This window comes from Cervus canadensis, chromosome 1, assembly GCF_019320065.1.
Source record: "Cervus canadensis isolate Bull #8, Minnesota chromosome 1, ASM1932006v1, whole genome shotgun sequence".
Lineage (NCBI taxonomy): Eukaryota > Metazoa > Chordata > Mammalia > Artiodactyla > Cervidae > Cervus > Cervus canadensis.
The window spans coordinates 22,535,148-22,561,729 of NC_057386.1; the positions used below are offsets into that span (position 1 = coordinate 22,535,148).

General features: G+C 43.0%; 1 protein-coding gene and 1 long non-coding RNA gene across 3 annotated transcripts in view; both read right to left on the reverse strand.

Annotated features, from left to right (window-relative positions):
• Positions 1-1,081: 1,081 nt before the first annotated feature.
• LOC122442585 lies at positions 1,082-4,511 on the reverse strand. The gene is made up of 4 exons (XR_006269666.1): positions 4,258-4,511; positions 3,403-3,509; positions 3,179-3,319; positions 1,082-1,205 (listed from the first exon to the last, which is right to left on the reverse strand). It is a non-coding gene; the product is annotated as an uncharacterized LOC122442585 (long non-coding RNA).
• A 319-nt stretch (positions 4,512-4,830) lies between these two features.
• SKAP1 (src kinase associated phosphoprotein 1) overlaps positions 4,831-26,582 on the reverse strand; it is a 291,789-nt gene continuing 270,037 nt past the window's right edge. The window contains exons 12-13 of one of the 2 annotated variants that reach the window (XM_043470440.1): positions 7,211-7,319; positions 4,831-4,944 (exon numbers count right to left, since the gene is read on the reverse strand). In XM_043470440.1, the coding sequence (XP_043326375.1) occupies positions 7,218-7,319 (102 nt within the window). In that variant the 3' untranslated portion in view covers positions 4,831-4,944; positions 7,211-7,217. Of the gene's footprint in view, positions 5,201-7,210; positions 7,320-26,582 lie in introns of both variants that reach the window. The other variant, XM_043470435.1, reaches the window with a different exon arrangement.

A 26,582-nucleotide genomic window follows, 5' to 3' on the forward strand; every position in this document is an offset into this window, starting at 1 on the left:
ATCATGGGAGGCAAGGAAGTGGCATACTATTGCCTGGTGCCACAAAATGCTTCCCTCAGTGGCACTCTGCCAGCTGGTGGGGTGGCAGGCGGTGATGGGCCCCCTGAGGGAGTGAACACACACAGCTGCCGACGGCTGGCCACTGCCATGAGCAGCTTGATGCCAGAGACACCAGGCCTCTCAGAACAGCCTGGGCATCAGGAAATGAGTGCCTAGTTGGCAGCGTTTGCCTAGGGGCCAGGCCTGCAGGGGAGAAGGGATGTTGCCAAACACTGTACCAGGAGAACCAGTTCATCTCTCTATCTGCTGCCCACTCCCCTGGTGACTAGATAACCTATTTTGGCATATTTTTAGGGTGACCACTCATCCCTGTTTATACCTACGATTCTGGCATCCTTATTAGTAATGCCTCCTTTCATTTTCAAAAAAATGTCACTATTTAAAAAATAAATTATATAGTCTATTAATTGTACTTTAGTTTCCTCAAATACTGTAGTTTTTTAGGGGTAGGGGTGTTATATTTAGAAAGGATTTTGGTACAAAATGGGCTGCATCTTTTTTTTTTTTTTTAATTTTATTTTTTTATTAGTTGGAGGCTAATTACTTCACAACATTTCAGTGGGTTTTGTCATACATTGATATGAATCAGCCATAGATTTACACGTATTCCCCATCCCGATCCCCCCTCCCAGGGCTGCATCTTAAAACATATCATTAATTGAATCCCAAGAGTCGCAAGAGGGTAGTCAGTTCATATTAACTTAAAAAAAAAAAAATCCAAAAACAAAACCATGTTTTCTGAGCAGTTAGTTTTTGATAGGAAAACAGGGAGAATTAATTCAAATCCCTTGAAGAAGAAAAATCTCTTTAGTTTTAAGTTTCAAACTTCCTACCCAATCTCCGTAAATTCTAATGGGAAATGAAATAGCTGGGCAGAAGAGAGGGGAAGCAAGGGACTAGGGTAATCCACAAATGAGAAAATTAGTTTGAGTCACTGGGCTGTGTAACAGGGATAATCCTCTATGTAGACGGCTGCTTTTTCTAAAGTCAGCTCTACAGAGTCTGCTGGTGCTCTGGGAATTAGCAAGTCAGTGCCACTCAAGATTTATCCTCCCCGAGTCGCTTCTTGTGGGGAGACCGCAGGGAGAGCTTCCTTTCGGCCAGAGATTAAAGCGCCTCTGTCCCTGGTATCCAGGAGTTTTGTTCTCAAGATGAGAAGGAGAAAAAGAAAGAACATATGAACATACATTAGTTTATTTTCTTTCTTTCTTGTCTTCCTTTTCTTCAACTCCCTCATTCTCAGACTGCTTTATAAAAGCAGGACTGTCCCACTCCCTCCCCCAACACAGAGGCTTTGTGACACCAGCACATTATTATAATGTGACTGGTGTGGAATGTGGATTTTGGGAATGTGTCACCGGGGTGTCTTGCCACAGCAACAGAACTGGAGTGATTGAATAAGCAGTGCAGCAGACCGCGATTTTCAAAAGTCCTTTATGTCATTTCCTCTTTAACAGCAGATTTTGTGTGATTTTTGTTCGTCTTTCACATTTTCAGTTTTGCCATTTGAAAAGAATAACTAATTACATTTAAGGTGGTGCAACTGAGCAAGTGAAAGTGCTTTAAAAAAAGTTAAGGATAACACTTGAAATCTAGGCTACTCCTTACATATGTGTTTATTCCTTACATCAAGTCAAAGTGGCTCACAGTCCATGGAATTCTTCAGGCCAGAATACTGAAGTGGGTAGCTGTTCCCTTCTCTATGGGATCTTCCCAACTCAGGGATCGAACCCAGGTCGCCCGCATTGCAGGCGATTCTTCACCAGCTGAGCCATCAGGGAAGCCAAAGAATACTGGAGTGGGTAACCTATCCCTTCTCCAGGGGATCTTCCCCACCCAGGAATCAAACCAGGGTCTCCTGCATTGCAGGCGGATTCTTTACCAGCTGAGCTATCAAGGTATCTGTTCCTAACAGGAGGGATGACATTGATTTGGTCCCACTTTAAATGGAATCAAAATGTCTGGGTTTAGGGAATGAGACTCAATAGGAGTTCTCCTGTCTTTTCCATTTTTATTCACCAGAGGGAAAAGATATAGTTGGTTTTGAATTAAATACAGATTTCTAAGAGACAGACCATCATGTCGGAAAATTTAATATTGAGGTAATTGTAAAACAATGTCTATGCTGTTTTGCTATATGGATGACAGAGGAAACACACTGGAAAAATGTATTTTTAATGAAATGTAGCTGAAAGATTGCTTTCAGATCATTTAGTATTCTCAGATATCAAGTTGGATGATGCAGGCTGAACTGTACCAATCTCAGGTCAGATTATCCGGTGGATGTTGGTAAATTCTGTGTTAATTATTATTTATCTATAAAGATATTTATATAGATATTTATCTGGATATACAGATATTTATCTGTAAAGGATATCTGTATGTTTGCTTCTTAAATACAGGATTTTAGCTTTCTTATTTTCTCTTCTTAACATAAAATCAAGGAAGGAAAAAGGTGTCCCACCTTGTACCTCTCCCCTCTTGAGTTTCACGTGCTAGGGCAGTTAGTGGCCGTTCAGAAGCCATCCTACATATAATGTGGTTAGTTAAGTGTTCTAATGCCCCAGTTATCCAGTTAGTCACAGGCAGTAAGGTGGGGATTTGGTTAGTGGAGTCAAACAGAGAAGCAGTAATCTGATTAACCAGTTGCTTTCTGAGACTGTTGGCTAAATGGTGGCTGTGGAATTGAGCAGATCTGCTAAATGAGGTTTAGCTTCAGGCAGACTGTAGGAATCCACTGCTTTCTCCATGACAGAGAATGCCCTTTGTTTGAAGATGGTCTTGAACTTGCTGCTTTTCTAGCATGTAACAAGGTCAGAAACAGCCAGCTGGCTATGGACCAGATTCCCAATTAGTCCATTTGTTTCTATCTTTTAGGACCAGTCTACTTTCTTTTTCCTCTTTTACAGCTAGGATGTGAGTGTGGGGCAGTAGATGGAGGTGCCAAAAGACCCTTGTAGTTTGGCAGATGATTTCCTCAGGTCTGCAGGTACAGAAAGGACTATTGCAGCAAGGGGGCTTTGTTTTTTTTTGGGGGGGGGGGCCTTTGTTTTAAAGGTCATGCCACTGAGAGTCCAGCTATGCAGAGTGAAGCACTGACCCTGCTCCTCTTTCATACCTCTTCTGACGCTGCCCCGGGTACCTCCTGTTCCTCTTCTGGTTTCTCCTTTTCTGTCTTTCATCATGGAACAGTGCTGGTACAATGGTATTATCTTCGTTTAGCCACCCAGCCTTGCAGACTTGGGACTCTGAGGATTCTCTACAGAGGAAGCAATTGGGCACAGAGGGGTTTCTGTTTGCTCCTTCTGTTAACCACTTTAGAACAATGCCCATTGTCTTTACCTGTAGGTTGGGATTGGTGCAAATGTTCCTAAAACGGAAGGCAATTGGTTCCCTTTGATTCATCTGCGCATCTGCTGCCACCTAGCGGTTGCTTCTCCTTTGGCACCCTGTGTAAAGTTGAGGGGATGTCATGGACAGTTCTCTAGTGCCTTTTATCTCTGTCTCTATTTTTTCCTCTCCCAGACCTAAATTGTCCTCTTTTCTTATATCTTTATCCATCACACATACACAAAGCTTCCTTTTGTTTTACTCCTGGGTCAGAAAAATCTGGAAATGAATAGCTGGCATAGGACCTTTTCAGAAACCTGGAATCCACTAACAACATCCCTGTTTGTTCCCCGTTTCTCTCTTTGGTGACATGAAGTGGTACCTTATTGCAGGGCTATGAGATGGGGGTGAGGAAGGACACTGCCAATCCAGGACAGCTCTGAATAGGAGCAGCTTTGAAGGTGAAATTTCCTTAGCTGCTCAGTTGCCCATCTCTCAATATTTCTTGTGTAGAGGGTCAGACATTAATAATAACTAAACTTTATTGAGCAGTTACTATGTGCCAGATGGTGTTCCAGGTATGTTACACTTATTAACTCCTTTAATCTCTTAATGACCCGGTGAGATGGAGTATACCCCTTCTAAGGTGAGGAATTTGTTTCCAGGCTGACTGATCCCAGAGTTTCTTTTTTTTTTTTTTGGCCACCCCACATGGCTTGAGGGATCCTAGTTCCCAAGATCGGGAAGCCAGGGATTGAACCTGGGCCGGCAGTGAAAGTGCCAAGTCCTGTCCACTGGACTGCTAGGGCATTCCATCAAAGTTATGTTCTTTTCTTCTAAACAAAAATTTTAAAAATTATTATTTACTTATTGGTTGTCCTGGGCCTTCTTTGCTGTGCCCTGGCTTTAGCAGTTGCAGCCCGAAAGCTCTAGAGCGCAGGCTCAGTAGTTGTGGCATATAGGCTGAGTTGCTCTGAGGCAAGTGGAATCTTCTGGGACCAGGGATCGAACCGGTGTCCCCAGCACTGCAGAGTGGATGCCCATCCACTAGACCACCAGGGAAACCCTCAAAGTTATGTTCTTAACCATTGTGTTTTGCTGCCTCTTCAAGGCACAGACAGCCCGAGTGCTAGGCCCAGGAAACAGGGAAAGGAAACAGCGCTGTGTAGACACAAGCCTTCCCCACAGCACTTCCTCAGCCTGCAGGACACAGCGGGGCTGGTAACTGAGGCCCCAAAAGGAACTCTCCAATGTGCTGACTCCAAGGACTTGCTTCTGGCCCTGTCTCATTTCAGACAGAGTGAGCACAAAAGATAAAAATAACCAAGTAGGTGGGCTTTCGTTTTCTCTCGGGCTGTCCCTTCCCATGTTGTTTGGAGACGATAAGAATGCCCAGAGCCAGCATTTTGATACCAGTTTACAAAAAGAAACACAACTCCGTCACAGGGCAAAGAACCAAATCAGAAGTTTATTTGTGCTTTTGAAACCAGCCAAAGCAACCAGCAATTTCTTCCTCCAAAGGCTTCCTTCTCTCTCACCTTCTCTGAGACAAGCCTGCGGAAAAGGCAGAGGTGGGTGTGTGGACATGTTTAGCATGCGGTCAGCTGTGCGGTGGTAGGTTTAGTAACAGGTCGGCTGAAGAGGCCTCTGCTCACTTGTCTTACGGTGGGTTACATGTACTGTGCAGGGGTGTCAGGGACTTGGGTCTTTTCTCTAAAGAGAAGAGTTGGTGGTGGTGGTGGGCTGGCAGGGGTAGGGAGTGGGCTCTTCGTTTCTTCATAAAGGCAGGGTAGAGAGAAGGATGTGTGTCCTAAAGGGGGAAACACACATAAATCTGCTTTTATGATTCGAAATGTAGAAGATATAAAAGGGTGTAGAGTAAAAAGTGTCTCCCTCCTACCCTGTCTCACAGTCATGTAGTTTCTCTGTTGTTGGAGGCAAACAGTGTTATCATCATCTTTCTCCTTCCAGTGATATCTCATATAATCTCATACATATAGAAGCAATGAGACTCCCTTTTTTACACAGATGGAGCAAATTAGACCTACACTTTACTACTACTTTTTTTTTTTTTTTACTTACCTACATATCTCAGAATGTATTCCATAGGTGTGGAGTGCTTTCTTTTTTTTCCCTTACTGTTGCATAGTATTGAATTCTGTGAATTACTACAGTTCCTTCGGGAGGTCTCTACTGAACCTTTAAGTCATTTCCAGTGGTTTGCTATTACAGGTAACCTTGTGTGTATATTATTTTGCCTGTGTGCAAGTGTACCTGTAGGATAAACCCCTAGAGGTGGAATTGTTGGGTCAAAGAGAATGAGGAGAAACAAGTCTGTCATTAAATAAATGACAGAGTGAAGTAGGGAGAATTTATTTAGATTTGAAGAGAAATTCCAACTCTTCTGCATTCAGGGCCTAGAAATGGAGTCCTCACTGGGAAAGTCATCAAGTCAGACTTCGAGTGAGAGCCCTGAGCTGGTGCCTCATGATTGTACAAGGGCATTAGAGAGTAAGACCTCTCCTTATGTAATGTCCTAAACGAACAGTTAGGACAGTTAGGCCCACTAGAGTGGGCCCTGGTCTGAGAGATCCCAAGGCCCGTCTGTGTCACTGTCACATGTGTCATCCCTCACCCCCATCAATAGAGGCAGCTCCTGTTTCAGATTAGAAGATGGAGCTAGTGACATCATGCTAGCCTTGGTGTCCTCCACCACCATCCTAATTCTAATCATGTTGTTATCCCACCCAAAGCAGACAGACACTCTGCTGCTTAATGTGGTATAATGTGGTTCTTGCTCATAAAATGCAACCCATAGTCTTTTTGTTTAGTTGCTAAGTCATGTCTGCCTCTTTGCAACCCCATGTTCTATAGCTCCTCTGTCCACGCGATTTCCCAGGCAAGAGTACTGGAGTGGGTTGCGATTTCCTTCTCCACGGGATCCTTCCGACTGAGGGATTGAACCTGTGTCTCCTGCATTGGCAGGTGGATTCTCTACTGCAGAGCCATCAGGGAAGCCCGTATTCTTTATTACCTAAAAGTTAATTTGATTATGTTCCACAGGAATCCTTATACTGGATTCCTAATCTTTGTCAATCATATTGCAATACATGGGCATTTGGGGGAAATGTTGCCCTGGATTTGAGAGATGTGGATAAAGAAACCCAGATCCATCCTTGTGGCAAACATTCCTAATTGCTCTCCAATATTTATTGTCTCCTTTAAATTTACTAATGCCTCCGTACCACTCCACTTTTAAGCTGGATACAGGTTCTACCTAGAAGAAACTTTCTTTGTAGCTTGGTATGTCTGTATATCCGAGTTCTGACCAATGGGATATAAGCAGAAGTGGTGTGTGCAACATCTGTGAAGTGTCCTTAGGAGAGATGTGCATGTCTTCTTTCTTTCTATCTTTCCTGTTGAGTAGGATACTGACATGATAGTTGTGAACTGGAGCATCCATCTTGGGCCATGAGGTAACCATGGCAATGTTGACCACATGCAGTGTGGCAAAAAGAGAAGGTACCTGGGACCTGAACACCTTGGATTACTTACCTCCAGATTCTTATGGAAGAGAAAAATAAATTTCTGTGTTAATTAAATCACTGTTATTTTGAGTTTTCTGTCACACGTAATTGACTCTAATCCTGACTGACATAGTCCCCCAGTTTAGGAAAAACAATTACAGACTTAGCTTCTTTCAATGGTAAATTACCGTCATCACTTTTGGAAATGAAGAAAAGTTACTTCATCAGCAACTCTCATCCTTCACAGAGAAATGAAGGCATGGCCAACAAATCTATTGGCATGGTTCTGATACCTGGGCTTCATCTTTCTTCCACTTCAAAGGCAGTGGTGAGATACTCCTTTGGAACAATCCCAATTAGGCTGTTCAGTTCTCCGACCCACCAGCCATACATACTATATTCCTGAAAAATGAAAAGAGGACGGTTTCGGTTGGAATGTAGTTATGCTTCTGTTAATCTTATGTAATCTGTTAATGATCACATGGAGAGTCTGTTGAGTAGTTTCTTTGTTGACACTATCAGTACAACTCATTAACACTCTTGATGGGATTACTAAAAGTTATCTAGGGCTTGCCTAGTGGCTCAGTGGTAAAGAATCTGCCTGCCAAAGCAGGAGACACAGGTTTGATCCCTGATCTGGGAAGATCCCACATGCTTCGGAGCAGGTAAGCCCGAGTGCCACAGTTTTTGGGCCTGTGCTCTGGAGCCTGGGAGCCCCAACTACTGAGTCCACATGCCACAATTACTGAAGCCCATGTACCCTAGAGCCTGTCTCACTGCACGTGCAACTCAGAGTAGCCCCTGCTCCCTGCAACTAGAGAAAAACCTTCACAGCAGCAAAGACCCAGCACAGCCAAAACTAAAGTAAATCAATAAAAATTATTTAAAAAGGTATCTAGAAGAAGCAAACTCTACTTTCCTTTCGCCATCTTTCTATCTACATTGTACATTTAGCACATTTGGTGCCATGGCTGAACCTAAAGAGCATGTCTTTTACCAAGCAGAGTGGAACGGCTTCTTTGGGGAAAGCCAGGCACACCCAAAAATGCCAGAGCACTGAAGTATGCAGGGAATCGGGTCATAGTTCAAATCAATAATATTTCCCAAGCTTCTTCCATGTGCAAAGTGCTGTTTGAGTTCCCATGAGATGGATGAGAGTCAGAACACTGCCTGCTCCCTGGGAGTTCACAGCATAGAGTAATGGGCTTTGGAGTCAGACAGACTGGGATCTCGTCCCTACTTGGTCATTTAGTAGCCATGTGACCGGAGGGTCTCCTGACTTTAACTTCCTCTTCTGTAAGAGTTGGGATAACATCACCCCTCCCCTCTGTGGTGGGAGACATAAGTGATGCCGCTGAAGTGAAAGTAATTCAGTGTCTGATATATAGTAGATGCTCTAAACATTAGATGCCTCCCCTGGAATAGGTGGGAGGTTGTCAAGCACATCAATAATAACAGGCAGGACATGATAGCAGGGAAGAGGGCAAACAAGAAGGGGACTGAGAAGGTTTAAAAGAAGGGCAGTGCAGGGTTGAGAACAGAGCCCCTGGAGTACAGAAGAGCTTCTCAAAAGCACAGCGGATGAGGGGCATTCCAGAACTACTCCTGTAAGCACTAGGACATGCTTTCCTTCTTTTGAAGTAAGATATTTAGGAATACATGGGAAGTACAGGTATTCCACTTCAACTGGATCTATCTTTTGCACAGCTGACTGCTGAGATCTAGGGTAAAAAGAAAGAAAAACGAGTTTTTGACACAATAAAATTCTGGGTCAACTGATTATCTTTTTCTTTTAGTGGATCTCCCCTCTTCCAACTCTGCTTCTCCCCTCTCAGCAGCTGACCTCTTTTCTACCTTCAAAGAGAAAAGAGAAGCTATCAGATCCGTGAAACTTCAGCCACCAAAACAGGAACTTACCTGTATTGACAATCACTCTTCTTTTCAATTAAAGTGGAGGAAGCGTCCCACCCCTGGTTATGCACTTGTAACTCTCTGCTTTGTTTCTTAGAGACCAGGTTCTGAGAAGTCTGATGTCTGCCTCTAATGTAAATGGCCCCTTCCATCAGCACTGAAGTGTAATCAGATTTCTTTTGTCTTTGAAAACAATTATTAAATAGTTCCTACCACAGTCTGACTTCCCTGGTGGCTCAGTGGTAAAGTATCCGCCTGCCAATGCAAGAGATGTGAGTTTGGGTCGGGAAGATGCCTTGGAGAAGGAAATGGCAATCTACTCGAATATTCTTGCCTGGGAAATGCCATGGACAGAGGAGCTTGGTGGGCTGTAGTCCACCGGGTTGTAAAAGAGTTGGATACAACTTAGCGACTAAAACACCACCACATGTCTACTTCCTAGTTAGAGTAGCCTATCAATGTAAACTGCCAATTCACAGTCAAATTTATTGGAAGAATTTATTTCATTTACTGCCCCAACTTCTTGCTTTCTATTCACCCTTTGAGCCACTGTAATGTAAATGCTTCTGCCTTCATCGCTCCACTTAACACTTCCTATAGCCTCCTTATTGCTCAAATTCTGTGGGTATTTTTCAATCCTTAACTTGATCTCTAGCAGTCCTGGCACTATGGATGTTTCTTGAGGTATTTTCTTCTCTTAATTTCTATAATTGTACTCTCCTGGTTTCCCTCCTCTCTCTCTGATTGCTTCTTTTCATTCTCATCTTCCTTTATGCTTCTTTTCATTCTCATCTTCCTTTATCCCTCCTTTTCATGTGATTTTCCAGGGTTTTGTCCTGGCCTTCTTCCAATTTGATGTGCTTTCCTTGAGCAGTCTTACACACCTCCTGTGTAAATGACACAACAATAGCTCCAGCCCAGATCTAAGGGTTGGATCCCAAAACCCAAGTGCATATTCCTCAAGCTTCTCAAACTCACTCTGTCCTAAATTTAACCGTCATGTTGCCTCTTTCTCTGTTTCCATTTCCAAAGTATCTTTACCACCTGTGTTCTCTGTCTCAGTGAGTGGTACTGCTATGCACTCAATTACTCAAGCCAGAAACCCAAGAGTCATTCCCAATTTCACCCTCTACCAATCAGTCCTCAAGTTCTGTCAATTCTCTTTCCAAAATATTACTGGACTCCATCCACTTCTCTCTATTCCCATTGGCAACGGCTTAGAGTCATGTCACTGTCCCCTCTCCTGAAGACTACAGAAGCAATGTCCAAATTGGTTTCTGTATCTCCATTCTTTTTTTTTTTTTTGTATCTTCATTCTTATTCTCCAATCTACTCTTCATTCTGTAACCAGAATCTTTCTAAAAGGCACATTGATAATATCACTGCTTTGCCTAAAACCTTTGGGTTCCTACTGCCTATTGTCAACTTCTTAAAAAGATGGACAAGACCTTGCATGAACTAGTCCCACTCATTGTCATTTATCCCCTAAATCTAGTGAACTCTTAGTAAAACAGAATTTGTCTCTGCTTCTCCCTTGGGCCTCAGGCGCTCACTGTGGAGTCTTTCCTTTGCCTGTTTAGCCTCCACTTCCCCCCTCCCTTCCAGGGGGCTCACTCCTAAGCAGCCTTCAGATTCCAACTCCTAACTCTCTCTGGCCTCTCCAGAAACCCCTTGCTACCACTCTGACTGAGTGGGGGCCCAGCACTGTGCTCTGCTTCTCTGGAAAAGGATTCAGCATGCTGCCCTGGATCTGCTGGCCTTTGTCTCAGTGCCAGTCACCAGGTGGAAAGTTCTGTGGGAGCACAGACCTTGATGGTTTGTTTGCTCTTGTATTCCCATACTCAGCATGGTGCCTGGCACAGAATGGGGCCTCCAAAAACCGGTTAAATGAGGTTATGAAGGGACTTCCCTGGTGGTTAAGATTTCCTTGCTCCCAAAGCAGAGGGCACAGGTTTGATCCCTGATTGGAGAACTAAGATCCTACCTGCCTCCCAGCCCCCCCCCCCCGCCCCCAAAAAATGAGATTATGAAGAAATGAAGGCGGGGTGGGGGGTGGTGGAGCAGTGGGAATTTACACTCTCAGTTGAGCAGATTTAGTTACAACCAACTCCAAGATACTCCCTGGTGACTGTGGCAGGAAGAGAGCAACTGCCTTTAGAGACAGTTTCCCAAATGGCTCCCTAAATACCATGAAGATGTTTTAAGAAGTGAGACTACTGAGCTGATCCTAAAAGGAACAGAGAATTAGCATGTAAAAATCAGTCCTAAATAAATGAATGTGTCTGCCTCCCTCCATCACTGTCCCCAGTGCTTCTCATTGCCCCTCCCCCAGGAGGCAGGCCAGCTTCCCCCTACAGCCCGCATTGCTGTGTGGGAAATTACCCAGAATTCCTCAGCCTATGCCTGTCAGGACGTTCTATTTTTATGATGATTATTTTTTGGCCACACCATAAGGCTTGTAGGATCTTAGTCACCAACCAGGGATTGAACCCAGGACACAGCAGTGAAAGTTGGAGTACTAACCACTGGACTACCAGGGGACTCCTGTGTTAGGACATTTTTAAGCTCCTCTTGATACAAGTTATGTTGCTATTTCCCAGCACTGAAGTTACAGCAGTTTCTGCCTTAAGTTTTCTTACAGTGTTGCCTCACATTAGCATGTTGCTGCAATGGCCATGTTGACCAGGGTCCTGCTGTGTGGAGGCGAACGCATGCGCTGTCCTAGAAATTCTAGCTTTAGCTTTTCTGCTATCTCACTGGAGATAGTGGCACCATGTTGTCTGACAGTCATTTGACCAGTCAGCTTGCTTACACAGGTGTGAGGTGTGGTCTTCTACCTGCCGGGTGCTGCCACCTTCATCACCCAGGGGCTCAGGGCGGGCATTCTCTCCCCAGGGACCATTAAAGACTTCTGGGTCTGACTCACGCTTGGTAGCATCCTCCTTTAGCTGTAATGCCCGGAGTAGAGCCTGAGCCTGGGAAGGTGCTGCCTGCCAACTCGAACAGGGCTCAAACAGGAGGCAGATGAGGCCCAGCAGGACGCCTGCAAAGGCTGGGCTCCCCGTCAGCGCGCCCTTGCTCCAGGGGAGCACTGACCCTGCCGACCACAGATGTAGTAGTCTCACCACAGCGGTGAGAACTGGGGTGAGTGGAATCAACTCTCTGCCCTTCAAAACAAAAAAGCAGGCAGAAGTGTAAGGAAGATGGCACAGTCTCGGAGACCACATGCATCTTGCTGTGGGAGCCTAGGAGTTTAATCAAAGCACCTACAGGTCTTGGGATCTGACTGTCTTTTCCAGATTTCATCCCTTGGCTGGATACCCAAAAAAGGCTGCAGGGCTGAGATGTTTAAAGCATGAATGGAAAATTTCTAGCCTTCTCTTCCCCTATCACCGCCCCCGACTCCCATGCATTGCTCCAGCCCAGTCTGAACACCACGAGGTATTTTAAAATAATTTCTACTTTGATGAATTGCTGGGGAGTCCACAATTGCTCATAATCAAAGGGAGAAAAATGCAAATGAGATCCGGCCGAGAACTATCACCACCAAACGTTTATTTCACTGCACAGTGCCAAAAAGAATTAAAACAACATTAAACTCACAGCAATCATGTTTAAGCCCTCGTTTCCGAGTGCCAAATTGCACCGCTCCGGATCATACAGATGTTCGTTAATTATGCTAATTTTTATTAAACTATTAAAATGGAGAGAGTACTGGCTCAGTCAGGCAGACCCCAGCTCTGAATGAACTCTGCTCTTGTCTAGAGGTGCTAATTTACTGCATTTTTATTAAGTTGCTGATTCTTGGATTTTAGTTTTGGGATGGCAGAGATAACTGAATTCTTGGGATCAACATTTTCAATAAAGTTTGACTTCTTTTTGCCCAGATGTTTGGAAGGATTGACTGGAAAAATGCCTGAGTTGGTCCCGGGAGACCTGAAATCTTCAATGCAGAAATATCTCTACCTTCAATCAAGGGTGGGGGAGGGGGTGGGATGCATACCTACCAGTGACAATGTTAGGGAATCAGAATTATATAGGCTCCCCGCTCCATAACTCTCTATACACTGTGTGTGGTAGAGCTAAGACATTAATTATACAAAATGGTTAATTGAAGATGCTTTGGATAAGAATATGAAAAGCTATTTAAAAAACAAACCTTTTACATCAGTGCTTGCTTCTTGCCACAAAATCTTTTAAGGAGCCACTCAATGTGGTTTGTTCTCATCATAAATATTTCTAGGCATGATTAAACATCTGTTTGCCTCAACATCAACCCTGCCCCATCTCCTTGAGCCTCTCAAATGAAGGAGTCTTAAAAACAAAGTCAGTTATTTGGACTCTGTTAATCTGGTTGGAGAGGCTCTTGGCCTGGATGAGCAAATTATTGGGGGAACCTGAAATAGGCACAGCCTTCACCATCAGCAACAATCAAAAGTGTTTATGGAGGCTTGCACACCACAATAAAAGGATTTATGCTGCTAATCTCCATCAACAAGGAAAAAAAAGCCCTACCAAACCTGCCATGAAAAGAACAGCAAATTCTATAAACAAAAAGCAGTATGGCCACCAACCACGGGCACACTGCACAGCTTGACTCTGCCTCCAGTGGTTTCCTATTGCTGTTTATGGTTTCAAGACGAACACGGCCTCCTCAGTGCTCCTCCTGTCGCAGGGCCCTGAGTCCCTGTGTGGTGCTGCAAATACCCTGTCAGTAGGTGTCAGGGGATGTCAGGGGGAAAACCAGCAGGCGCCTATCATAAGCCTTAAAAGAGATTAAATACCCCTACTCCATGATTGCTACATTTTAATTTCTCTCCTCCCTGCTGGTTCCTATTTGTATACGCTCTTCCATGGCTTCCCTGGAGTAGCACAGATATGACCTGGAATGACCATCCTGTCTTGGGATGAGAATTCAATTTCTAGGCTCAGTGAATCCTAGGCTGTTCCAGCAAAAGGAAATCACCATCCTCCAGGGCACAGATTCTTATACTGGAGTCTGTGAACCCCTGGCATGTCTGGATGGACGTGAAGGGATCTTTGAATTCCTTGAAATTGGTGTAAAATTTGTGTGCATGTGTACATGTGTCTTGTCCCTTGGGTGAGGTCCCAGACCTTTCATCACATTCTCAAAGGGTTATACACCCTCTACTGTTTTATCAATCAGCATCTTTTCGGCCTGGCTCGGCACTTGGGCCCAGTGTGGTCATCTTCCTGCTACCTTCCTCTTTTAAAACACAGAAGGAAAGAAAATCAAGAATCTTGCCATGCTGGGTTTCCAAGGCTCCAGCCTTCCAGTTGCCAAGTCTATTCCTGCTTCAAAGGCTGACCAAGCTTGCTTATCCTTTCTAAGGCCCCATCTCTTTAAGTGACTTAAAAGTTGTGGTGTCTTCTCATAGCTTCCATTCAAATCCACATGATGGCTTTTGGAGCAAGCTGCTTGACACCCTCTGTTCCCCTGAGAATGTTCCTAATGGAAACATTCTCTTTTCACATTGAATTGAGCTTCAATAAACCTCTGTGGAACAAGATTCCCAGAAAATGTCTTATACTTTTGTTCTTTTAACCATCCAAGTTCACTATATCAGTGCTTGTAAACAAGAGAATTCCTCTTCAAGAGAACAATCAATCAACCCCTAACATGAAAGATCAATAAATGCTTGATATATGTCTAAGAAAGACCAATCAATCACAGAATTATTGGTTTATGATTGCTTATTTCTCTTATTAGTGCTTGTGCATCATACATTATCATTAGTAAAGATGGGAAATTTGAATTCCTAAGCAGAGTAGATAGTAATATTCCAAGGTCAGCCAAAAATATCGTATTTTTACTCCGGGTTGGACTGCAATCTCTCTACTGAAATTCAGCTTTGGAAATTTAATGCTTTCTGAGGCTATCAAAAATTGTTAAATAAATTGAGGCCTCTAACTCAGCACCCTTCCAATTGCTGAGAAAAACAATTGTTCACCACAGGCAAACAGGTGCCCGTATTTCAGGACAAATGGTTTTATGAAGAGCTTTTGCTGAAGGAGAAAGGAAGTGGTCAGTTGGGTCGACAGTGGATTAGTGCTGTTGGAACCTGTGAAAGGATCTGAGCCCAACGCTTGGCTGAAACCTTGGGTAGCCTGGCGGCCTCTCCAGGCTGTTTGTTTCACACCGTGTTTTAAGTTCTTGGCAATTGTTTTCTCTTTTTTCTATTATTCAAAGTTTTGGTCTATAAATCATAATAAAAATGAATCATTAAATTTGCCTCAATTGAACTAGTTTTATTTATTGCCATATTTCAGGGAACCTGCTAACCTGGACATTGGTGAGCCTGGATCCTGGGCTGGGGATGGGGGCTTTGAGTATAAGAAAGGGGACATGGAAAGGTGGATGGCCAGCGACGGCAGCTGGGAAGGGAGCACATGGCAACTCCACAAAGCTCACTGTGGCTAAAAGCTGAGAGTTCTGAGAAGTGGAATGTGCCAGCTGGACAGAGGGTCTGAGAGCCCTGAGTCCAGGGGACTATTCAGCTTCAAGTCTGAACTGATGTCCTGAACTGGGTGTGAGTGGATACTGCAAAGTCAGAGCCAGGCAAGGATGCAGGACTTGTGCACAAAGCGGACACAGTGGACAGTCGTGGTCATGGGAGTGTGTACAAACAGAGTGTGCATGACAGGAAAACCGCAAGTGAAGAGGGCAGGGGGTACAGGGCTGTGTGGAAGAGAGAAGTGAGAAAGAAACACACAACTTGAACTTTGCCTAAAAGAGACAGGAAGGATAAAGGGAAGGTAAACACTTTGCAGACAGGAGGAAGCAAGGTGCCAAGTGCAGAATTCAGAAACAATAGAGACAGCACCATTGCCGAGCTGATAGAATTGTGATACCATGTGAGACCGGCGTATTAATATGTATTCCATAAACTGTGCAGCTCGCAGCCCCGCACCGCTCTGTTTTGCTCTGACCGCAGTACCAGCCTCAGGCACCACAACACAATTTGGAAACAATGTGACGGAAATGTTTAATCTGCTCAGCCCATCTGTGCTGCGTATTTCTCCAGATCTCCCTGAGAGAGGCGCCTTGAATCTCCACATTGCCTTTAATATTCTCCTAAATCACCTCCCCACTGCACTTCAAGGGCCATTGCTACAATATCACAGGTTCATCTAAAGTGCAATGGGGGTGGAGTGGGGGGAGGCGCAGGCCAGGATATTTTTTATTTTAAAATAATTTCCAGAGATCGTCTTTTTTGCTTCCTTTAAAAAAAGAAGAAAAGTTATTCTACTGTTGCCGTAAGGTTATTGAGGTTGTTTGGCGCAAAACAGGGTAGGATAGAGTGGAATCATTCTCCAAAGAATTATTTTTATTAATCTCGATTCTCTCAATTGGACATGTGAAGGGCTGAGCAGATGCTCGTTTTCTCTTCTACGTTTTTCTCTTATCACTGCACCTTGCTAGGACGGACGACATGTTCATTTGGGGCTGGTGCTTCTCTGCTTTTCTCACTGCATCAAGTATTGCTTTGACCCTGCCCTGCTCCAAATAAAGCCATCTTGTTCAGGACAGGTATACATTTAGTCCCTGGTCACCATGCCCTCATCAGAAAGGGACACTGTCTATATTATTAATTTTAGCTTAAAATCTTAGATTTTCTCTCTGTAAGTACAGACGTTGAGCATCAGACTTCCGCTGCCTCCTCTCCACTTAATTTTGTCAGATTTCCTGATTTGGGTCTAGAATGTAAGAAGCTGGGGTAGGTTTTGGAGAAAGAGAGGATGACAAGTCACTACGTTCCAGACCTTAGACAAATGGAAGAGTTGCACATCACCAAGAAAATTAGGATTCCTTTTGCTATGTGAATTAAAGAAATGAATAATTTAATCCACAAGATTGTTCCGGCGAGGGAAAGGCAACGTCCCAGTTGCGAAGCCTACAGCCTGTCGGTGTGTTACATCATCTGCACACATAGGCGTTTCCATGACAACCGCTTATAGCTTCATTTCCTGGATCCCTCTAGGGGGTGTCACAGCCAGATCCACCTGCTTTTCACCCTACCCTCGGTGGGGTCATGGTAAGGTCGCCAGAATAAATGAACGCGGGTACTAATGATCTGTTTACTGCTGTTTATGCTCTGTGTGTGTCAGGGGCACGCACATTTAGAGAGCTCATTATGGTTGCAATTAGAATGCACCATCGCTAGATATTTAACTCCTTTTTCTTTTAAATTAGCATTTTAATAACATTCTTTGAGCAGAGAAACAAAATGACCATTTTTCACGGACAAACTTCTAGCTGTAGGTGCAACTTTAATGGCAAAGTTGTGAAGGGGAAAGAAGGGAGAAAAAAAAGACCATTTTTACTACTTTCACCCTCCTCCTTACCAAAAGGATATTTTTATTTGCTTGCTAACACACTCAATTTCCTAAATTTGTTTTGAATCCAATTATTTTGGGTGGTTTAAAGTACCGCACTCTTGTTGGACGGAAATTAGCAGCTATTGAAATTAACTTTCTATGTGACCTGTGAAAGGGGCTAAAATAATTACAAGTGTGTATAAGAAACCCTTCTCTAAAAGACCCTTGCTGCAGGATCAGGCTGTGATCTGATGCTACCATTATCAAATATCTTTATACAGTAATTGCAGGGGCTATTTTCTTTAAAAAGGTGACTGCAGTTACTGTTTTCATTTCATAATTCTTAGGATTATTTTATAGAGGATAAATGATGACAAAAACTTGTCATTATAAACAGGATAAATCAGAAGCTGAAAGAATGAAAATAATAACACAGCATCATTTGCCATTTAAAAAAGGTGAGATCTTAGATCATCCAAAAACAAGACAAAATAGGAAAAAATACAGTGTAGAGACCCACTGGATCAGAATGTTCCAATAGGCACTGATTGCTTTTTAGGAATCAGTGAACACCTTTGCTAGGTGTTTACAGATGCTCTGTTTGTAGAAAGTACAGTGAAAAATAACAATTTGAATGTTTCGATTATCTTTCCCAGTCGGTTCCATTTTCATTATTTATTTCCTATAAATCGGGACCTTGCTGAACATAATTCTGCAGACAAGGAGGTGGATGGGACAGCCAATGTGAACGAAGAGATAGATGGTGGGTGCGTGTAAGATAGATGCTATGCGTTTATGAAAAGGAGCAGTATGTCTGCATGTGAACATTCATGAAGTAGAGCAAGCAAGCGTGTAAACTATAAGGGGTATTTATAGGTGGAAAAAGGCGCAAGGAAGACTGTCTGGGAACCAGCACACTGAACTGAAGATGGTTTGCTTTTCTCCTACCCTCCACGTCCAAGTTCTGCCAAGATGTCCCGAGCTCACTGTAGCTCCTGTGAAACCTCACAAGCCTTTCCATGACAACAGATGGGGGATTTCACAGCCAGAAGAAGCAGGAGGTCAATAGTTGAAAAGCAAGAGTTACAAAGAAAGATCTTTATCGACATCAAAACAATCCCACTAAAAAACACCCCTGAAAGATAGAAGGAGCAAAAATTTAAAGATGTAGCAGGAAAGAAAAGAAGCCTTTATAAAAATGCAGGTTTAAAATATTTATGCTTTTGTATTAGCCTAGTTGCACCTTAGACTCTGCCATTTCATAAATAAAATACAGATAGCATAGACTATAATTTGGTGATAGCTACCCCAGGACATATCTAGATGCACTTCTGTTATTTTAATTAAATACTGCATTATGGTTTGTGACAACTACATAGCTACAGCGTAAATGAATTTGGAATTAAAGTGTTACTTAGGCATCCAGTAATTTTTGTTTCATTCCTCAGTTTTACAAAGCAAATAGCTATAAAATCAAGATGTTTGTTCATTTACAGATGGAGCAGGATTGTTGTTGCTGTTTTTTTTTTTTTTCCTTAATCCTCATGCACAAAAAAGAAGACAGAGCTGAGTCTGGCTCCCAACACTCTTAGCTATGAGCCACATCACAAAGGAAAATACATCCTCTTGACTAGAATGTGAAATACTGAATATTAATTGCTGGTATTTCGCTTATCTTTCTAGCCGGGTTCTGTCTTTTAACAATTACTCCGATGGGCTGCAATCTTGCACTGCCAGGAGATTTTTCACCTTTGTTTAAGAGTTAGAAATGCATTTTATTTTGTTAAAAAAATCTTAAAAGTTCATAATCCTCCTTGGAAGTTTTTAGTATCTGGAACCCTTGCCAAATACAGAATATTAGTGGGAAGAAGAAGATCGTCAAAGCTCTTTGCTGAAAAGATGATGCTCATTTCTGCATCTAAAAGAAAAAATATTTTTCATTCTAGCGGTATTAATATTTCCTTAATGAAACTGGAGAGGGTATTACAGTTTGATATAATCAACTGGTCAGTTTAAATGTCACTTCACTAGCGCATAATGAGAAAGGTTCAGAATATTTGTCTAACAGGCACAGATTTTCACTCAAAAAAATTTTTTTTTCACTCAAAATTTATATAGAAGAGTAAAAGGAGTTTTGTTCAAATCTGAGGATTTAATTATATCTTGATTATGTCATATGCCAAGATTAAAGTTTTTAAACAGTAAGGTTTCTGAAATTATTGTCTATTATTTCTAGTTTTAGAATCAATATAATCTTTATTAGCCTTAAATACCACACGTCTGGCAACATCTGCTAATTCCAGCTTTTCTGTGTTCTAACCGGTTACCTCAAGCCCCCCATAACTAATCGTATAATGCATAGAAGTTACTGCCCTGTGTATTTGCAAGAGGTTATAATTTGCTTCAATATTTTGCTACTTTGGTTGGAGAGCTGGATCCATACACTACCAAGAAACACTGGCAGACAGAGGTTTGGGGAGGCTGAATTCCTTTTGAGAAAATAATTACACAGAAACAAAGCTTTCGTGACTCCTTTTAAATAGAGCATCTCACCAAAATGTCATCCAACCTCTTTGGCAGATTAGTGAGGAGTTGATCACTAAATCTCTGTCTGATAAACGTGCAGCTGACTCTGGAGGAGCTGCTTGTTATACTACTGGCAGTGGGAAATGGAGGGAATGTCACAGTTAAAGACACAAATTTTCCCCATAATATATTCGAGTGGAAACCTCTGAATCCAATACTACATGGGCATATCTAATAAATTCACAATATTTCAGTCTCAACAGCCTTCACCGGTTAGTTTTAAAGATTTATGTGGTAAAAAATTACTCAGTGATGAATATGGTTTATTCTGTGCAGTATTGGAGGTATAAGGAATTAAACTACCGTCTTTAACAGTGAATTTATTATTACCTCTGTCAAAAGACGAAGCCTTTAAACAGCATTTGTTATAAATTCACTGCAAAATAAATGGCTGGAATTTTTTTTTACACTGGAGTTTGTAAAGCATCAGGCGATTCTGAGCATTAACCTAACCCTGTATGGCTTACATGGTTCTAGGTAAACATTTCTGTCTGGGTCTCACGGCTAATTATTGAATCTGGGACTTTCCACCTGACTGAAAGGGAGGTGTGTGTGTGTTTGTGTGTGTAGAAAGTGAAGGGTCTTGTCTAGGACAAAAGTTCAGGACTAAGGAGGTTAAAGTGGAAAATGCCAATTTTACTCTTTTTTTTTTTTTTTTTAAAAAGGGCTTTATAATAAATGGCCAGGGTATAGAGAATAGGGTTGATAAGTAGTCGGGCCTCTTGCTTGTAGGTTTATATGCATGCATATGCACGCGCACGCACACACACACACACACTCACTCACAAACACCCTCTCCCTTTTGTCCTCTCTTGGAATGGGTGTCCCCTCATTTATAAAAATTACCTGGAAGGAATGAGGCTGCCAGGGTTTGTTCTAGACGATTGGTTCCTGTCTGGGGGAAAGGAATGGCCTCTACTGAATTTGACCGGTGTATGACCGTTGCCTTCCAGCTGACCCCAAATCCCATTCCCATCCTCCCAACTCTATAGCCTCCCACAGGGGTTATTGATGAGAGAAAACACCATCATCATCATCATCTTCGTCATCACAGCACAGTGTCGACCTGCTTGTTAACATGAAATGGGGTGACGGGGACAGCTTCTGCTTATCTTTTTGTATCATCATAAATAAGAAAAGATATTTTCCAATGATACCCCTCCTCATTGCCCCCTTTGTTTAGGTCAGAGGTGAATGATAGCTCTTTGGTAGGCATTGATCAGTTTCATAGCTATGTCTGGGCAGTCTGTGCCCCAGGCCTGTATTCTCGTATTTTCCCCACTTCCTATCCCTGAATTACCTCCCAAATTACCCTGCCCGTCCCCTGCTCAGCCAAGCAGAGGGTAATAGTGCCTGAGGAAGTCCTAAATGGACACTAGATGTCACCAAACACCTCCTTTCCCTCAGAGCCCTGAAATTAAAAAAAAAAAAAAGCCTTCATTTAAAGCAATTGAAGGAATTAACTTATCTGTTTTTATGAGGGTTGTTGTCACATTCAACTAAGCACATTTAAAAGAGGAAGTACTGCTACATTCAGATAATTTTTACAACATACAAATCTCTTCTGGAGGAGAGGGGTCAAGGGAGGGGAAAGGTCTACATTCTTTAAGCAGGCCTTCGAGGGAGTAGGTGAAGAACACTGGGCTTTAAAAATCCCATTATAACAGACATGGTGTTACGTTAACACAGTCCAGGTGTGGTGGGGCAGGCCTGTTGCATTCAGATAACTAGGTGCTGGGTTTGGAGCCATGATCCAGCCTGAAGTTAAGTAGTTACGACCCAGTACTGGAAGCTAAATGTCACCCAGGGTGATGAAATTGGTCCATCCTCATCCACATAAGACCTATGGCCACCTGAGAGCATTGTTATGTTCAATATCAAACTTGATCTTGCTTGTAAGGCTCCCTGTTCCTATATCAACTGTACCAGCAGGGAAGACAACCAAAGCATGGTGTGTTGGGGTGGTGAGAATCTCTCTGCACCCTGTCTCAGCACCATGTAAGTATAACCTTTCTTGGCACCCAGTTTGTTGCTCCAAGGCTGCCTTCCATAGGAATAAGTAGCAGGAGAAACTCTGGAAGAGCCCAGGGCCATTTCATGAGGCACACCAACATAAGCCCAAGAGATGCAGCCTATCAACTCTGTTTACCTTAAGTGGAAGACCTCTTTCAGGGACCTCTTCTTCCTTGTCAACTGAGAAAGAGTTCCTCTTCCTCTCTCTCATTTGCCCTTATCTGCTGGACAGCTCATGTTACTACTATAAATCACTTCTGGAACAGGAGGCTTAAATTTTAAATGGGTGTTTATTTAAGTTATCTCGAATAGTAGAACAAACACCTTTATGATTTAGAAGATGGTTCTCTAGTGAGAGACCTTTAAGCCAAGAAGACAGAGTCACTTCTCTGTAAGCTGCAAACTGTGGCTTGACTCAACCAGAGACCTCTTACTGCCTTTTCTCCCGCTTACGATAAATGCCCACAGCAGTGCTGGTCCCCAGAAGGGCCTTATGATCCTCAGATAAAAGGAATCAAGCCAGGGTGTTGTGTGGCTGCCCGCAGGGTGATTCAGCACGGGCCCCGTCATGCCTGGTGCCCAAGCTGAATGGATTTTCGGAGTACACCTGTTGTTGAACCCCTGCCAAGTACTGATGGCCACTAACCCCCAAATCACTTTTCCCCGCTGTTGATGTTTGGAATGTCAGACAGGACTGAGCAGCAGCCGGTGTGTATTTCAAACACAGCAGATGGATTTTTATATTAGCTCCTATTTCATGTTCAGGCAGAGCGACCGCCACACTAAAACCACAGCTTCAGTGCTGCCGCGTTTGCTTCTGTGAGATTAATTCTGTGAAATTAATTGGGACAAGATTGAAAAGGAAATTAAAATGCAGCTGAGTGAACAGGCCTTTCAAACACCTTTTTCCTGCTCTATTCAAACTTGAATTCTGCGGTGGTCGCAGGCATCGTGGGAAGTAATTTACGGGAGGCAGGCTCTCAGGAGCCATCGGTTACGTATGAGGAGACCTGCACAAGCGCCGCAATCTGGAGCCACTGAAGAGCTTTGAACACCCCGCTGTGGCCTGAGCTGCGTCCCTGCATGGGCGGAAGTGGAGTTCGGTCCCCGCGCCATAAGAGCTGTTCAGAAATATCTGGGTCCAAAAGGAATGGATGCACAGCTCTCTGTTATTAAAATCTCCTTTTAATATATTTGCAATCCAAATTGGAACTCAGTGCATTATGTGGGCATGCAACTTTGGGTCTTAGGAATGGATAGATGTGTTGGGGGAGGCAAGAGGGGTCCTGCTGACTGTGCCTTTGGTTACTGTTTCAGAGCTGGGATACATGGCTCTGGCCTCTCCTCAAAGAAGTTTGAGCTGTTGACCAATTTTGCCAGTGATGAATTCTCTCAGACCAGGAAAGGCACAGTGCATTTCCATGTAAAGTTTCTTCACTGGATGACTTTCTATTCCCAAGTGAGGACCTTTTGAGCTTTCAAACATCTCTGTGAAGTGTTCTGGGCAGGACAGGATATCTTTTTTTCTCTCTCAATTCACTAATAATTTATTGCACTCCTAATGTGGACCCAACATTGACCTCAAAAGTTTTACTCTGTTGTTAATGGAAAAGAGGGGAATATAATCACAGTTATCATCCTAGATACCAGGCACTTCTTTACACAATTCTCTAAAGTAAGTATCACAACATCCTTTAAATAGAAATTATCCCAAGTTTTACAGACGAGGAAACTGAGGATTAGCAAGATTAAGTGACTTTGTTCAGGGTCACATAAATAAACCACCTGTTGACAACTTGCTTCTCTAAGGACAGGCGATGGGCATTTGGATACCCAACCAATCAACTTCTCTGAAAAAAAGTTTTTTAAAGGGTAAGTAGCTCTCTTTTTGGGATCATTTCTGCCCAAAGACCCTAGACCCTAACAGACTCTCTTGGCTAGAGGATTCTAGGATTCAGGGTTGGGTCATACTTGGGCAACTATTAAAAAATAGCAAGTGTGGTATATATATGTATACACACACACAAACACACACTGGGATACTAATCAGTCATAAAAAAGAATGAAATAATGCCATTTGCAGCAACATGGATGGACTAGAGACCATCAGAGAAGTAAATCAGATAAAGACAAATATTATATCATTTGTATGTGGAACCTGAAAAAATGATATATATGAAACAGAAATAGACTCAGACACAGAAAGCAAACTTATGGTTAGCAACGAGGAAAGGGAGAGGGAAGGATAAATAAGAAGTTTGGGATTAGCAGATACATACCACTATATATAAAAGAGATAAACAATAAAGTCCTACTGTACAGCACAGAGAACTAAGTTCAATATCTTACAATAAACTATACTGGAAAAGAATCTGAAGAATATATATGTGTAAAACTGAATCACTTCCCTGTACACTAGAAACTAACACGACGTTGTGAATCAACTACACTTCAAAAAAAAAAAAAAAAAAAACCAAAGGGGGGAGGGAAAAAGAGAGAGAGAAAGAAGCAGAAGGAAGCAGTAGGAGCCCAAGAATAGTTATTACTCCCCAATTTCCACCCCACTTCCTGTTCTCTACCTGCCACTCCCTACCTCTCAGAATATTTCTCTCATCACACAAAGTGAGAGGGAAAAGCCAGATGTATTTATGAGGGTCCAAAACAAAAGAACGTAGGAGTTTTTTGGTTCAATCTGAAAAAATAATGAAAGCTAAGATACATCTTTGTGTGGAATTTCTTCAGCAGATTTGCAATGTCAGCCTCACCATGTTTGTTTAGACCAGGAATGTTTGAGGTGGAAGGAACCTCAGAGGTCTAACACAACTCCCTCACTTTACAGGCAAGGAAACTGCTCCAGGTAAGTTGAGCTGCATCTTGTCTTGTCTCAGGGAAATAGACTTCTACAGGTTCCTAAGAAGCAGGCTTTTCTTGCTTGACAAAGGTTCTACTGGTCAGAGAGAAAAGTAAAATGCAGATTTCTAGATATAATTTTTCTGGACTAACCTCAATTTGAGTCAGTTCTGTTCCTACAGGTGTGAGAGGCAGGCTGCAGAGTATAACTGACTCCAATAAAGGAAGGCAACTGGGGTTGTGTGCATGCATGCTAGGTCACTTCAGTCATGTCCAATTCTTTGAGACCCTCTGAACTGTAGCCTACTGGCTCCTCTGTCCATGGGATTCTCCAGGCAAGAATGCTGGAGTGGGTTGCCATGCCCTCCTCTAGGGGAGGGGATGCCCTCTAGATCTAGGGGATCTTCCTAACCCAGGGATCGAATCAGCGTTTCTTACATCACCTGCATTGGTAGTCAGGATCTTTACCAAAAGTGCAGCTGAGGGTAAAGTGAAATAAATTTAGGATCCATATGAGAGAAAATTCCTGAGATTAGGAGTAACTGAACATCTGAATAGACAGACAGCTGATAATGGTAGTGGAATCTCCTTTTCTATCTGCCTGAATTGGCAAGGGAATGGATTGGGTGGCCTTTTAAGGTTGCTTCCTGTCCAAGGACTCTTATTGAGTTAAATAATATAATAAAGGTAAATCCAATCTGAAATGCTCCCCAAGCCAACGTTAACTGGAATGAAATTTTATGAGGGAAACTTCAGTTAAGCTTCTAGCTTCTCATTTCTTTCCCTGACATGCAGAGGTTAGCAATGTGAAGAAGGGAGGCAACCGATGTAGCTTTTAGGGTAAGAAATGTGCTACTATCAAGGTAAGAGAAGACAACAGATTCAGGACCTTACAAAAGACAGAAAGAAGACCGATAGAACCGAGGCAGCAAGGCACTGCCCCTGAATTAAACTCTGATATATTAGCTTTTAGTAACGGAGGAGGGGAAGAGGGATTGGTTTAAAAAAATCCAGATTTGGGAAGGTCCCCATGTTCTTCGGTATCTCAAAATTACAACAGCCCTGGCAACCACAGACAGCTCTGTACCGCAGGGCAAGTCACCGCACAGCCCCTTCTAAATGGAGGAAAGGGACCCCCAGTGAGAAGCCATTAACAAAGGCAAAAGACATGCAAAACAAACAAAATAATCATGGCTGAGAGAGAAGGCCAGCAGACAGTCTGGCTCTGTCCCCCCCCTCCTGCTGCAGGCACCTCAGACAATGTAAACAGTTAATTTGTTCACCTGCAGGCTCTGGGCAAACAGAGGCCTGGTCACACCTGAGTGGATAACTCGATTACCCCTGTAATGCCAGCGTGGTAATGTACACAAATTCTATTACACGGCAAACCTTGCTTTCGGGCATTTGAAATACCAATCAGGCCAATGTCCACTCCCTTCTTTGCTTTCAATTTATTCTTGGTGTATTGGAGCTGCACCGGAATGGCACTAAGGTGGGTGCTGAACTCGGAGTCTGGAAGAGATCACTAAAAGATTGTGATCTCACTCAGCAGGGATTGCGGGCCTCCCGCTGTTACAAAAAAGGCTGGATCTGAATTTGGTCCTAGTTCAAAGAGGACTTGTAACTGCTGAAAGCTATCTTTGATCAGTCCTGGTCTTTTTTCTAACAAGCTCTGGTATATTTCAGATTGAGACAAACATCTGGCCAAGGTAATGACATTCACAGAATAAAGATGAATGGCAAATGATGGGTTATTAACACAATGGGTTTTCAATTTTTCTTTATGGAGTTCACCTGAGTATGTGTGCTAAGTTGCTTCCGTCGTGTCTGACTCTCTGCGACCCTATGGACTGTGTAGCCTGCCAAACTCCTCTGTCCTTGGGATTCTCTAGGCAAGAATACTGGAGTGGGTTGCCATGCCCTCCTCTAGGGGATCTTCCCAATCCAGGGATCGAACCAGTGTCT